Genomic DNA, 14,445 nt, shown 5'->3' with positions numbered 1-14,445 from the left:
ATGGGTGAATCTTCTTCCTTCCTTCCTTCCTTCACTCCACGCATGGTTCACAGTTCAGTGCTTCCCCGTCCTGGCTGCTTCTGCTCTTTCTGCCTCCCCTGATGTTTTCTTCGTACCAACCAGCCACTATCTCCATAAGTGTATCTCCTTAAAATTCCAGTGGTCATTAACTAATTTTCTGAAAACATGTAAGTTCTCATTTGTGTTTTTTGAATGGCAGTACTATTTGCATTTTTATTTTCAGTGACCGTATCACATTGGGATTTGGTTTTTGCAGTATTTGATGGTGAGTTTGTCATGTTGAGGAAAAAGTCATTAAATTGCACTAATAATGAAAAGATCAATTTGGGAAAGCTCTACTTGAGCTGAAGGGGAGGGAATTTAATTTTATTTATTTATGCTTCAATTGAACATTACTTTGTTCTATTTTTAGTGTTTAAGGAGAACAGTTTTGAAAACACTTTTATATTTATAAAGGCAATTATCCCCCGTTAGTCTTCTCTTGGACAGAGTAAACACACCCAATTTTTCAATCTTTCCTTTTCTTTTTCTAAATGATTTCTAAATCTTTTTTTATGCTCTCCTCTGGACTTTTTCTAATTTGTCCACATCTTTCCAAAGTGTGGTGCCCAGAATTGGACACAACACTTCAGTCGAGACTTAATGCTAAGTAGAGTAGAAGAATGATGCCTTGCTCAGAATTCTCTTGCCAATACATCCCATAATTGTTTGCTATTTCTGCAACAGTGTTGCATTGTTTACCAGTGTTCCCTCTTTTCCATCTACATGTGAAATAATTATGTGCACTGAAGCATGTGTGAAAGTGCATCACCAGTAGCAACAAAAATCTAGCTGTGGACACTCTGCTAATCAGAGGGGTGGCATATGAGTCTCTCCTGACCAGCTACAGAAGTGCACAGCTCACAGAAAACATTCACTAGGGATTCAGAATCCCATTTAATTAACTGATTAAACATGATGCTTAACTGGTTAACCAATTAAAGGGAGGCAGGCAGGGGTGCTCTGGTTGAGCTGTAACATACCTCCCCCTCTCCTGCCTGCTGCAGGGGCTGCTACAGCCTGGCTGGAGAAACTCCTGCCTGTGGCACATCTAAGCCTGCTGCGAACCAGGGCTAAAACAATCCCCCCACCTGTGGCAGGCAGGGAGCTGCTCCGGCCACCAGTTAACTGGAACCGATAAGCATCACCCATTAAGGGTAATGCTTACTGGTTCACCCTTCACATCCCTATTGGTGGCTCATATTTTGTGATCCACTGTAACCCAGATCCTTTATTCCCCATTTAGTATTTGTACAATTGTTTATTCTTCCTACATATGGCACTGTGCATTTTTACTTCATTGAATTGCATTTTCAGACCATTCCTAATTCTTCCTGTTTGTTTGTTCCTCATACTACTTATTGTGGTATACAGACGTCTAAGATACATGTTAGATTTATCCTCTTTATTCTACCTTGTAGCTCATGGTTGGTTTGTTTTTTTTCCATTTAAGGAGCTATGTATCAATACTGAAAATTAGAGATTTGAGTTAGGGCAGGTCTCCAGGAGGTGACATTCCTTGGAGGTAAGACACCTGCCCCTGTCTGGCTATTTGTCTGCCTCACAATGTAGGCCTGTTTGCATAGTGGGCCATATGCAAATTAAGTTGCAAAAATATACAAGAGAAAATCTAGAGGAAGGGAGACTTATAAAAGGTAAAGGTTTGTTCTGGCATGTGAAGAGACCTACTGAATCCTTCACTGAGGCCAACTGGCAGCATGCTTGTCCAATGACAGGAGAGTTGCAGCTAGTCGGCGGGGCTTGAATGCTTTTCTTCCCTCACCAACAGAAGTTAGTCCAATAAAAGATACTAGGAGGCTGCATCCTCTGCACACTATGCTTGCTTACCCTCCCCCTCTGGCTGCTTTCACTTTGCTGAGAGAGCCTGTACCTTAATTAAATCTAGGCTCTATATAATATGTTATGATTAATCTTTATTTGTAATCCTTTGTTTCCAGTATTCTATTTGGCTGCTGTGTTACTTGAATCTCTATACCACATATGCTTGATTTCCTTATTAACATATCTAAGTGCGGTCTTTCAAGTGGAGCAGTGTTCTGAGAAGGTACTGGCAAGCTGGCACTTGCGGCTTCCAAGGAAGCTGCAAATGTGTGAACACTGAATGTTCAGTGGACCAAGGCTGGTCACTCTGGGTTAACGAGAAGTCCTAAGGCACCTTATAAACTAACAGATTTATTGGAGCATAAGCTTTTGTGGGCAAAGACCAACTTTTTCAGATGCATGTAGTGGAAGTGGGTCTTTGCCCACACAAGCTTATGCTCCAATAAATCTGTTAGTCTATAAGATGCCACCGGACTTCTCGTTCTTACAGATTCAGACCAACATGGCTACCCTTCTGATACTTGTCACTCTGGGTTGAAGCTCAGAATTTGATGCACCAATAGCTAAGCCACGGAGTGACGCCAGAGTCTGAGAAGCCTAGAGAGGTATAGTTGTGTTGCCTGTGTCCAGTGTGGTTGGAGAGCTGACTCGCTGAAGGCCTAGACAAAGCTTTCTCATGCTAAGAGTAGTGAAATGTCACAATTCTGGATACCCCTTGGAAACATCAGTGGCTACTGTATTTTATACTTTGTTGTTGGAATAACTTTTTAAGGAACTAATGACATCTGGAAGGAATTCTTCTAGGAGTTAAATGTTTGAGTTATTATGAAACAAAGTAATAAATAATAAAATAATAAATAGTAGGTTAATAAGTTAAATTAAGTATATTTCAAAGACAATGACTTAATCTTCATATGGACTGGAAAGGAAGACTCCTAGCAGGACTTGTTTTTTCTGCTGTTTTCAAGCAATGTACCACTTCTTGAAGATAGCGCTGACCAAGAAGTTCAATTTGTTGGGAGTTTTTTGTATTTTTTTTTTAATCACCAAATGATGCCTACAGTTATTTTTGTAGGACAAGAATTTTTTTAATATTCTTAGAAGTTATGTTTATAGATACAAACAAATGTGATTCTAATACCATAATTTCAAAGCAGCTATGTGGTCATGGCATTCCTTCTGCAACGATAGTAAAAGCAATTATACAAGAGATGCTTCTGATGGCATTCCTAACTCAAACTTTATGTAGGATTGAAAGTCTACAGGATTAGTGACACTTGCCAGATGGTAATTCAGTTATTATTCTTCTGCAATAATTACCATAAATATCTAAAGGGAAAAGATTCTACACATTGAATTACACTAGAAGTAATGGAATTTGTTTCCTCAGATGATTTGCTAAGGCTCTATATTGTAGTATGGCAGATAATTTTCTTGCATGGCATTTGGATTAGAGCAGATCTGCTTATGAAAGACAAATTTGTAACATGTTTCCAACTGGAAGAGTATTGATGCAATGGCTTTTATGGATTGGCAATATAAAGTGGAGTTAATAGAAACAGTGCTGTTTTTCACATTAATACTGGAGTCTTTCTTATATACCATCTTCTGAGCCTGACTGCATTCAAAATGGGTGCATATTTGCTTTTAAAGAAAAAATCCCTTAATCCTCTCTTTTTCATGTAATGAAACATTAGAATTCAAGAATGACTTAAATTGGGTATTTTGCAAAGATTTGGCTGTGATCGTAAGGTCCAGATGTAATGTCATTAGGGTTTTTTGTTTGTTTTTAATAGTTATCCTTTGCTCCAGGCTAGTCTTTTGTTTAACAAAATCCAATTTAATCCTATCTAAGATGGATCATTTGGTAATTTACATTCATGGTTATTTTAATCCAGGTTCTGTCACTGGAGTGGAAGGTATGGATCACAGAATACTATAGTATATAATTTTATGTGCATATGGAAATAATAAACTCTACAGAAAGTGGTCTCTTGTCTCACAATCCAGTATTGAAAATTATTTTTCCTTAGCAATTTTTTTCTTTCTTAAACCCAGATGACAATAGAAATAATTCTCACTAAGGTTTTTTGAGAAGAAAAACAAATTTAAAGAAAAGAATGAAATAACGATTTGCTGGTTTGAGCATACTCAATTTTCATAGCTTCCTAAAATATATTTACTTACACCCAAATTCAACAAGATATTTTAAGCAGGTATGGAATCTTTGACTTCAGTGAGGCTTACTTGCATTAGTACCTATATGTAGGTCTAAAGCATTCATTTCTCAGAAATGCAGCGGGTGGGGGAGTTAATGTAAGGCTGACCCATATTTATGGCATTGATAAATTATGTTTACATTTAATGAACAAACAGACTGTCTTATTCCCAGTTTGTGTTCTGAAAATTTAATTTTGTTTTTTTCCTGTGTAATCCAGGGCAGGAGGATAAATTTGACTCCAGCATTTCCCAGAAGGTTTAGAATGTAGGAACAAATACTTGGCATGAACTTCTAGGGAAAAAATGTTATAAGAAAATACAATGCTGAGTAAGGATGTTAAACTGCAGTTAATTGACTAGTTGATGGAATTTCCATTGACTAGTCGATAGGCACTTCCACATTCCTCCTTTGAAATGTACAAGAGCCCCAGTGGGTCTCTTGTACACTTCAAAGGAGGAATGTGGAACTCCACGTGCAGCCCGGGGCCAGCGGAATGTTCTAATTCAGAAAGCTAGCAAATTAGCTGTGCTTTTATTTGTTCCCCCACCTTTTGAAATAGGCTTGTGCTCTGCATGCTCTACTAATTCTGACCATTCTTTCTTTGCAGCTTAGATATCAACATGCACTGGGTACTCCAGATCTAAGGCAAACTCTTCCAAACCTGAAAAATTTCATGGAGCATGGGCTAATGGTCAGATGGTAAGTGCCTCCGTCTCACCAATTAACTTGTGTAATACCAAAGTAGGGAGAACACAACAAGGGTAATGATAATTCACAGAGAATGAGGCTTTGGAACCAAAAATGAAGGTGTTGAGGATGCCCACAGCCTGACTGTTGCCAGTATCTACATTGTAAAAAGGAGGAATGTTTAATTACATACAAGAACAATGCCAACAGGTTCCAGATCAATTACACTTTAGATCTCTTCACGGGTCAGAAAGTATCAGACAGTAAAGTGATGCTAGGAGCTAAGATTGTGAAGCAGTATAGATTGCTTGTAATGGATTTCTGGATGAAAAGGCTAATGGAGGAACAAAATGAGGTGTGGAACAAAGGTAAAAGCGTGGAGGCTTGTGAATAAGGAAGCCAATCTGTGCTGTAAGGAAGAGGTTCCATGGAGGTTGGACAATGACTAAACTGACCATGGATGGTTACTATCAAAGCTTGGGGGGGAAATATCCAGACATATTACAGAAAGGGCACAGGTTGCCTTTGGCCAAGGAAAGGAGGATAATTGCGTGGCATGGAAATGGTAGTGGTGCCAATGATGTATAGGCAGTTGTAAAGAAGGAGGTAACAGGATTTAATAGAAAATGGTGAAAAGTTGCAGTCAGACATATAAAACCTTATATGCAAGACTTCTGAAGAAGGAAGGAAAAAAGTGTATAGATTTAGGCAAAGAGGACTTGAGAGCTGTGAAGTGGGTCAAAGATAAAAATAAGACTACTAATGTGATCATTAGGGTGTGGCAATGCTTTTGAGAAACTGCTCAGTGGACAAAACATGAAGAAACCTCTGAGTGAGAGGCTGATGCTTGCTTAAATTTCCAAATATTGATGGCAACTCAAAATGTGGGAAAGCAGCAGGACCTGACAGTTTGCCATTTGAGGCATTTAAAATATTAGGCTATGATGGAGTGGTGGTGATTAACTTTTTCAACATAATTCTCTACTGGAAAAATGCCTGACAAGTAGGGGAAGAGCACTTTGGTCTCTATCTTCAAGCATAAGGAGACGTGCAAGAATGTAGTAATTACTGACCTATCAAGTTAAGTCACACAATGAAATGGCTGGAAAGAATTATCAAGGAAAGACTTCACGAGGAGCTGGAGCATCAAGTAACTGACAACCAATTTGGGTTTCTGCCAGGAATGTCATCAGTGGATGCAGTGTGTGCACCTGAATATTGCAGAAGCACAGGGAGAAACTCAAGGAATTGCTCTTAGTGGTTTTGGATTTAGAGTAGACTTATAGCAGAGTTCCTAGGGAATTGTTATGGTAGTGCCTGCAGTCAATTCTCTTTGCTGGAAACGTGTTCAGACTATCATGGACACACATAGAGGAAGCACAATAGTGAGAAGCAGCTGTGGCTAAAATGAGTCATTCACTGTGAGGGTGTCTGCATCAAAAATCAACTTTAAAATCATTGCTGTTTGTGATTGTAATGGACGTGTTTGACGTAACATTAGGAGAGAGGCTCCACAGAGCTTGGTTTTATTGTATTTCTGAAGACAAATATGAACTAGAAAGAGACCTAGAACCATAGAAAGCTGTGTGAGTGATTTACTCCTGGGGGAATTCTGCACCAAAAAATTAAAAATTCTGCACACAATATATTCAAATTCTGCAGACATTTGCATATTTGATTTTTCAAAATTATGTAGGTTTTTATGCAAAATGATCCGCAATTGCAGGTTAGTCATGATTGAGAACAACATATGTAGGTTATGCAAAATATGTCCCCAGCTTCACGTAGTTTTGTAGGGAAATGTTATAGCTGTGTTTGATGCATTGGAAATGGTTGGTTCTGATGATTCTCATATTTTATTGACTGTTTGATAAATGTTTTTATTTGCCTTCAGACTTTTTTTAATGAGTAAGTAAAATAAATTCTGAACTAAATTCAACCCCGCTGTGCCACTTCGGCACAGAAAAAAAGTAAGAGCGCAGATAGATCTTCCTAGCTGAGTGTTCCCTTATCATTTTATAGTTTACATCACTCTGGCAATATAAAGGAGCCTTAAAACTTTTACAGGGGGCCTTGATTGAGAATGGGAATAATTAACTAACAATAGGAACATTAATGATGTTGCAGTGCTACAGTGCCTTAGAGAAATGGGATTAATTAACTGTCAGTGTAATCATTAACAATGTTTTTTTACCTCTATTAGTATGTTTTATTTCAAACATTGTAGCAGTTTTGTAGGAATGTACACAACAAACTCCTCCTTCCATACCCTATCCCATCTTAAGTAAAAACTAATGAATTTTGTTTCAATGCAGTGCCTGTTATCTTCTATAAAATGAGCTTCCAGGCAATTTAAGAAACAGCATTGGCTGATTGCACTTCAATCCCTGGCAAAACAGCTGCTTGCTTCCTTTCAGTGAAGGAACATAGTAGGCATTGCTGCTATATTTTCTGCCTTAGAGGACAGAACTTGCCTTATGCCTAATATAAATAGCCTGATCCCTCCAGGCTGGGTGCTTGGCAGGAGTAAGCAAGAGGGACAGTACATCTAGCTGCTTCGCGCTCACACATGTTCAGCTTCCCTCCCTCTCCTGCAGTGATTTGTGTCTTTGACAGCTGTTGCAGGCACATTACAATAGATGTGCTGCCAGGGAAGAGGCAAACATCCTCTGTAGATTTTTCTGCATTTTTGTGTCCAGGGGCCACAGAAAACTGCAGAACATAAGAACTCTTCACCCAGCAGGCATGCAAAATTACACCTGGAGTACTGGTTAACTCAAATGGACCACGCTGAGAATGCCATGGGCAGATTGCAAGAATCCGCATAGACAGCCCCCCAAAATGGGTTGGTTGTTCTATAATTGGATTCACCAAGTTAGTAATGAAAGAGCTCCTGCAGTACTACTCTGGTAAACCAAAAGCCCTTTGCTCTGATACAGGCAACAAAATTTCTTATAGTGAAGGTTTATTGAATACTCAGTTCACCATATGTGGGGTTCTTACTAATCCCAAATTATCCAAGACTTACGCACATTAACCGGGGATATCCAATCTTACCCAAATATCATGCTGTCATCCGATTCTTAGTAAATTAACTAAACATTTTAATAAAAGAACAGTTATGAATGTTTAACAGATCATGTACATGATCTATTAATCATGTTTATAGCAGTGATGGAATAGACTGCTGACTTTCAAAAGTCTCTGGTAACTTCCAAAAGATTGGAATGTTCTCAGTTCATAGTTTAAGATTCTCCATTTAGTTGTAAACCCACATTGAATTAGAGCAGCAAAGAGGCAACATGGAGATTTCTTAGGTGTATTTTATATCCTTGGCCATGTGTATTTTCCCAAATGAAGCCCATGGTTCCTATGCATAGAAAGTTACTGGCCCCGATGGAGTCATGGTCACATGAGCATGTCCCATGCCTCTACAGTTTTGCTGAAACTCAGGAGGTGGCCATTGTCATCTTACTATCTGAAGCATCAATATGAAGGCCTACTGGGTGGGATGAGATTCTTCAGTGACCCATTGTGAGAGATGAACATCTTTAATGGGCCATTAGTACAAATTTGTATAGCCCTGATGTAAATCTACCTGGGGGCGTCACCTAGGAATGCAACACTTTAACATACAAGTACCTAGCCATTAGTAATTATTTCCAATACAAATCTGATGCATGCTTATAAACAATAGTGATAGAAATGTAGCCGTGTTAGTCTGGTGTAGCTGAAACAAAATACAGGACTATGTAGCACTTTAAAGACTAACAAGATGGTTTATTAGATGATCTTTCGTGGGCCAGACCCACTTCTTCAGATCAAATAGTGGAAGAAAATAGTCACAACCATATATACCAAAGGATACAATTTTTAAAAAAATGAACACATACGAAAAGGACAAATCACATTTCAGAACAGAAGGGGGATGCGGGGGAGGGGGGGAGAAAGGAAGGTAAATGCCTGTGAGTTAATGATATTAGAGGTCGGGAAGGGTAGATGTCTGTGAGTTAATGGTATTAGAGGTGACTATTAGGGAAGCTATCTTTGTAATGGGTAAGGTAGTTGGCGTCTTTATTCAGCTTCCCCCCCTGCAGAGAATGTTGAATTTTAATATGAATGCCAGTTCAGAGGATTCCCTTTCAAGTGCAGATTTGAAAGTCTTCTGAAGTAGGATGCATGTGATTAGGCCATTGAGACAGTGTCCTTTCTGGTTGAAATGGCAACAAACTGTTTTTTCTTTGTGATCCTGTCTAATGTCTGTTTTGTGGGCATTGATTCTTTGGCAAATCTGCACTTGAAAGGGAATCCTCTGAACTGGCATTCATGCTAAAATTTGACACTCTCCACGGGGGGGGGGGGGGGGGCTGAACAAAGACCCCAACTACTTTACCCATTACAAAGATAGCTTCCCCAATTGTCACCTCTAATACCGTTAACTCACAGACATCTACCCTTACCGACCTCTAATATCATTAACTAACAGGCATTTACATTCCTTTCTCCCCCTCCCCCCCCCCCCCCCCCCCCCCGGAGCCCTCTTCTGTTCTGAAATGTGATTTGTCCTTTTCATATGTGTGCATTTTTTTTAATTGTATCCTTTGGTATATATGGTTGTGACTATTTTCTTCCACTATTTGATCTGAGGAAGTGGGTCTGGCCCACGAAAGCTCATAAGCTTATAAACAAGGCAGTCATACTTTGCAGTTCATAACTTTTCTGTTGATACCTTACATGGCATGCTTTGCCCAAGATTTATAGTAATTGTGTAAGTCATTAATGGTCACCCTCTTTTTAAATACAACATCAGAGTGTATTTGAAGAAAATGACTTATGAATCAGCTGACAAAAGATGGAATTACGTGCCAGTGTTTGTTCAGGGGTCAATGAGAATTCAATAAAACAACATAGTATGAGGTAGTCTGTACAACACTGTAAATACCCTGCTTCAGTGTGGAATATTGATGGGAATGAGGATGCAGGTTTAGGAGCTGCAGAAAAAACACTTAATATAAATGGGGGGGAGTTGATGGGATTTTTCTGCAAGAAGAATATACCAAGTAAATATCTGAAGTGGGTTTTGCCCATAAAAGCTAATAATACTATCTGTATTTTTTGTTAGTCCCTAAGGTGCCACAGGACCACTCATTGTTTTTAAAGAGCAAAATGTGTATGATTATGGTTAAGGGTTGGAATGCCAACAAGTGAGGGGGGGAAAAAAGTAGTACTTCACACTGCTAAAATGAGAATGCGTAGGTAGATACTGGAGAAGACTAGAGCTGATTAGATTATGGAATGAAATGATACAAGCTGTGATGCAGTTAGCCCCTACTATGGGAGTATTACCTGAGATGGCTGTTAGGCAGGGTGATCAAGGGCACAACTTTATGCTCTGAGTGTCCTTAAACCTCTGACTACCAAAAACTAGAATTGGACAGCTGGATAGATAATTTGAAAATTGCTCTGCATTGTATACAAGCCCCAGGTTCACCAACTAAGCAAACACCTGTCCATGCCAACCATGGTAAAAGAATCCCTAACCTGGCGAACGGAGTCAGACAACACCTGCAAGAGTTCTCACTCACTCACTCATCCACCCACTCCATCGGTCACAATAAACACAGAAGCATCACTATTAAGATAGCGAAATCACATTGGTAAACAAGTTGTCCAAGGCCAACACATACTTATGGACAACCTGACAACCAAGTTCTACATCAATCGCTATGCTAGAGCTTGCTCTTTCCCACTATGTCAAGGAACAGTCCACCTCTGGGAATATTACCTATCAGCAGGGAGAACACCCTGGCGGACAATCTCAGCAGACTGTTTGCCCAAAATCAACCCAAACATGTTGAGACTGGTGCCCAAATTATGGGAATACCCCACTATAGATCTCTTTGCAAACAACAAGACCAAATGCAGCAAATACTGTTCCATAGTGGGTTTAGATCCCTAATATCTGGGGGATGCATTTACAATAAAGTGGGACAGAACACTCATGTATGCCTTCCACCACTACCCTTGCTCCATAAGGTGATTCTGAAAATAAAACAGGAGAGAGCCAGGGTCATACTGGTAGCTCCAAACTGGCCCAGACAAATATGGTTCCCTTACCTGCTTCAGATGATCCAAGTTCCTCCATGGTGCTTCCCTTCCCTTTTCCTCTCTTCTCACTCAGGACAATGGCAGGCAGGCTTCATCATCCCAATATCCAGAATTTTCACCTACAAGAATGGCTCATCGCTGGCTGACCTCTCTAGAATAAATGTGTTCAAATACTGTACAAGAGATTCTCTTAAATACTCGTAGATCGACAAGAAAGACGTATGCTCATAAACGGCACAGATTTACCCTCATGTGATTCATATAAACTCTCACCTTCAATAGCAGGTCTTCCAGAAATTTTACAATACAGGCAGTCCCCGGGTTACATGGATCTGACTTGCATCGGATCCCTACTTACAAACGGGGTGAGGCAACCCCGCACTAGCTGCTTCCCCCCAGCAGACCAGGGAGACGCAGAGCGGCTTTTCTCAGCAGACACCTCAGCTTGAGAATAAAGGACTGAGGGAAGTGAGATGTGGGAGAATAAAACTGAGCTCTGGAGAAATGTTTGGCTAGAGTTTCCCCTACAATATGTACCAGTTCCGACTTACATACAAATTCAACTTAAGAACAAACCTACAGTCCCTATCTTGTATGTAACCCGGGGACTGCCTGTATCTATTCTCTCAAGCTATCAGGCCTCTCCCTCAGCTCTATAATAGTGTATTTTGCCATGATTACAGCACTGCATTCCACAATGTATCGATTCTCCATGTTCACATATCCCATAGTTAAATACTTCACGGGGGTCCTCAAAACATATCCTTCAACCATTACCCCAACTCTAGCATGGGACCCAAACCTCGTACTCAGAGCACTAATGGAAAAGCCCTTTAAACTAGTGGCCACAGGCTACTGTTACACTTATCCATGAAAACTGCATTCTTAGTAGCCATTACTTCAGCAGGCAGAGTGAGAGAACTGGAAGCTCTGATGACTGATCCTCCTTATACCATGTGCCACAAGAACACGGTCATCCTCTACCCACACCCTAAATTCCTTCCCAAGTTATCTACCTCATTTCACTGTAACAAGCCCATATACCTACTGGTCATCTTCCCCAAGCCTCGTGCCAACAAGGAAACCATGTTTCACACACTGGATGTCTGCAGGGCATTAGCCTTTTACTTACAAAGGATAAAATCATGTAGGAAGTCTACCGGACTCTTTATAGCTGTTGCAGACAGATTACAGGGCAGGCCCATCTCCAAATAGAGGTTATCCAAATGGATAGCAGATTGTATCCACCTTTCATACTCTCTACATGCATGTGACACCCCATCTGCCATGCATAAGGGTACATTCTACTAGAGCGATGGTGGCTTCCACCACATTTCTCAAAAACATACTTATCATAGACCTTTGCAGAGCTCACACATTTACATGACATACCATTGACTCTTATTCAGCTATGGATATGCAGTTTGGACATCCTGTATTGTCCATACAAACTTACCGGAGCTCCATCCACCAGGCAAGAGCACTGCTTCATAGAATTATAAAACTGGAAGAGATTGTGAGGTCGAGTCCTGTTTCTTTCCCTCATGTCTGTCTAACCTGCTCTTAAATATCTCCAGTGATGGAGATTCCACAACCCCCCTAGGCAATTTACTCTAGTGTTTAACCACCCTAACAGTTTTTTTCCTAATGTCCAATCTAAACCTCCCTTGCTGCAATTTAAGACTATTGCTTCTTGTCCTATCATCAGAGGCCAAAGAACATTTTTTTTTCTCCCTCCTCCTTTTGTCTCCCTTTTGGGTAGTTGAAAACGGCTGTCATGTCCCCTCTGTCTTCTCTTTTCTCAACTAAACAAGCCCAATTCCTTCAGCCTGGTCTCATAAGTCATGTTTTCTAGACCTTTAATCATTTTTGTTGCTCTTCTCTGGACCTTCACCAATTTCTCCACATCTTTCTTGAAATGTGGTGCCCAGAACTGGACACACTACTCCAATTGAGGCCTAATCAGCGCAGAGTAGAGCGGAAGAATGACTTCTCATGTCTTGCTCACAACACTCCTGTTAATGCATCATAATCACCTAAGGTGGAGCACCCACTAGGATACTCCTTGAAGAAGGAAAGGTTACTCACCTTGTGCAGTAACTGAGGTTCTTCGAGATGGTTGTCCCTGTAGATGCTCACCACCCATCCTCCTTCCCCCTCTGCTCTGGAACTCCTCTATTTCTGGGCAGAGAAGGAACTGAGGGGTTGGCTGGCTGCAATGTGCAGTAGCCATTACGAGCGGTGCGTGCTAGCCGCCCGTGTGCGCATCCGACCGAGGGTACTGCTGTCTTAAATCTCTGACTAAAGGTGCAGCAGCACCAAAAACACTTAACGTGGAGCATCCACAGGGAAAACCATCTCAAAGAACCTCAGTTACTGCACAAGGTGAATAACCTTCTCTTCTTGGGTTAGTGTTTCTGCAGTGTGGTATGTGTGGCTTTTGGTGAGTATTTGCTTCTGGTTAGGCGAGAACTGGCCTGCCTTCCAAGGTCTGTGAGAGTGAGGGATCATTTTCCAGGTAAGGTTGTATGGAGGGGTGTTAACTGGGGGCTGGAGGTGATAGCCAGTAATGGTCTGTTTTCCTTGTTGGGCCTGTCTTGTAGTAGGTAACTTCTGGGTACTTGTCTGTTTTTTTTTTTTTTTTTTTTTTAAACTTCCCCAGGTGAGTGTATATCTATTATCTACCACTGGGCACTCTAGATTGGATCAAAATTTTCAATCTTGATTAAGCAAGGTTAAGGTAATGTGTGAGTTCGGAACTATTGTTAAACAGAAGTACATTTACTTCGATAGAGACAGTGCTCGATACCCTTTTTATACATCATAGGCTTTTAAAGTACTAGTGATGAAAAGTATTCATTATCCTTTAGGGACGTTGTCATTACATAGACCAATATTTCCTCAGGTGATGTATGGTCATTAGCAAGACAAAACACATTTTTTGGTTAGGTGATATTTCAAAGCATGTATGAATATTAGGCAAGGTTCTCTGGGGGTATCAAATTATCCCAGTGAATATCTATGCCTCATTGCCTTCTCACCTCTAAGACTTCCATGCATAGTCATTCTTTTTTAGGGCTAATGGTTCAAAACAATACTTCTTAGTACTTCCTTATAAAATAAATGGAAATGGACCTTTTCAGGAAGCATAGCTCAAAGGAGAAATTATGGATTTGCTTTTCAAAGTCTGATACCTGCAGTTGTTCACTTATTCACATGAAGGCAAATACCCAGTGCATGTTTAGAAAATACTTGTCTCCCTATAAAGTGACACACATACAACATCAGCTGTTAGCAACAGCCTGCAAGTTTTCATTTTGATAAGTCATTTGATAAGTTGACCTGATAGATATCCCTATGCCGCAGACATAGAATAACTGCCAAGGGACTTTTCGAGGTGCCCCTCAACTCCCCACATGAGAAACTAGCTCAACAGTTGCCATTCTTGGTTTTCTTAGTTACCAGTTTGTTTGCACTTTTGCTTCCTCTCCTTTTTCTTTGGTCATGTGTCTTGTGCACTTGACATT

The 14,445-nt window shown here is 40.3% G+C and overlaps 1 protein-coding gene across 2 annotated transcripts in view; it reads left to right on the top strand.

Annotated features, from left to right (window-relative positions):
* The window catches only part of UVRAG (UV radiation resistance associated), a 127,427-nt gene that overhangs the window by 101,373 nt on the left and 11,609 nt on the right, over nucleotides 1–14,445 (top strand). For both annotated transcript variants that reach the window (XM_075919535.1, XM_075919534.1), the window contains exon 14: nucleotides 4,731–4,822. In XM_075919535.1, coding sequence (XP_075775650.1) covers nucleotides 4,731–4,822 — 92 coding nt within the window. The remainder of the gene's footprint in view (nucleotides 1–4,730; nucleotides 4,823–14,445) is intronic.

The sequence above is a fragment of the Pelodiscus sinensis genome, chromosome 1 (assembly GCF_049634645.1).
Source record: "Pelodiscus sinensis isolate JC-2024 chromosome 1, ASM4963464v1, whole genome shotgun sequence".
Lineage (NCBI taxonomy): Eukaryota > Metazoa > Chordata > Testudines > Trionychidae > Pelodiscus > Pelodiscus sinensis.
The sequence above is the reverse complement of the archived record's forward strand: the minus strand, read 5'-3'. Positions and strand labels throughout refer to the sequence as shown.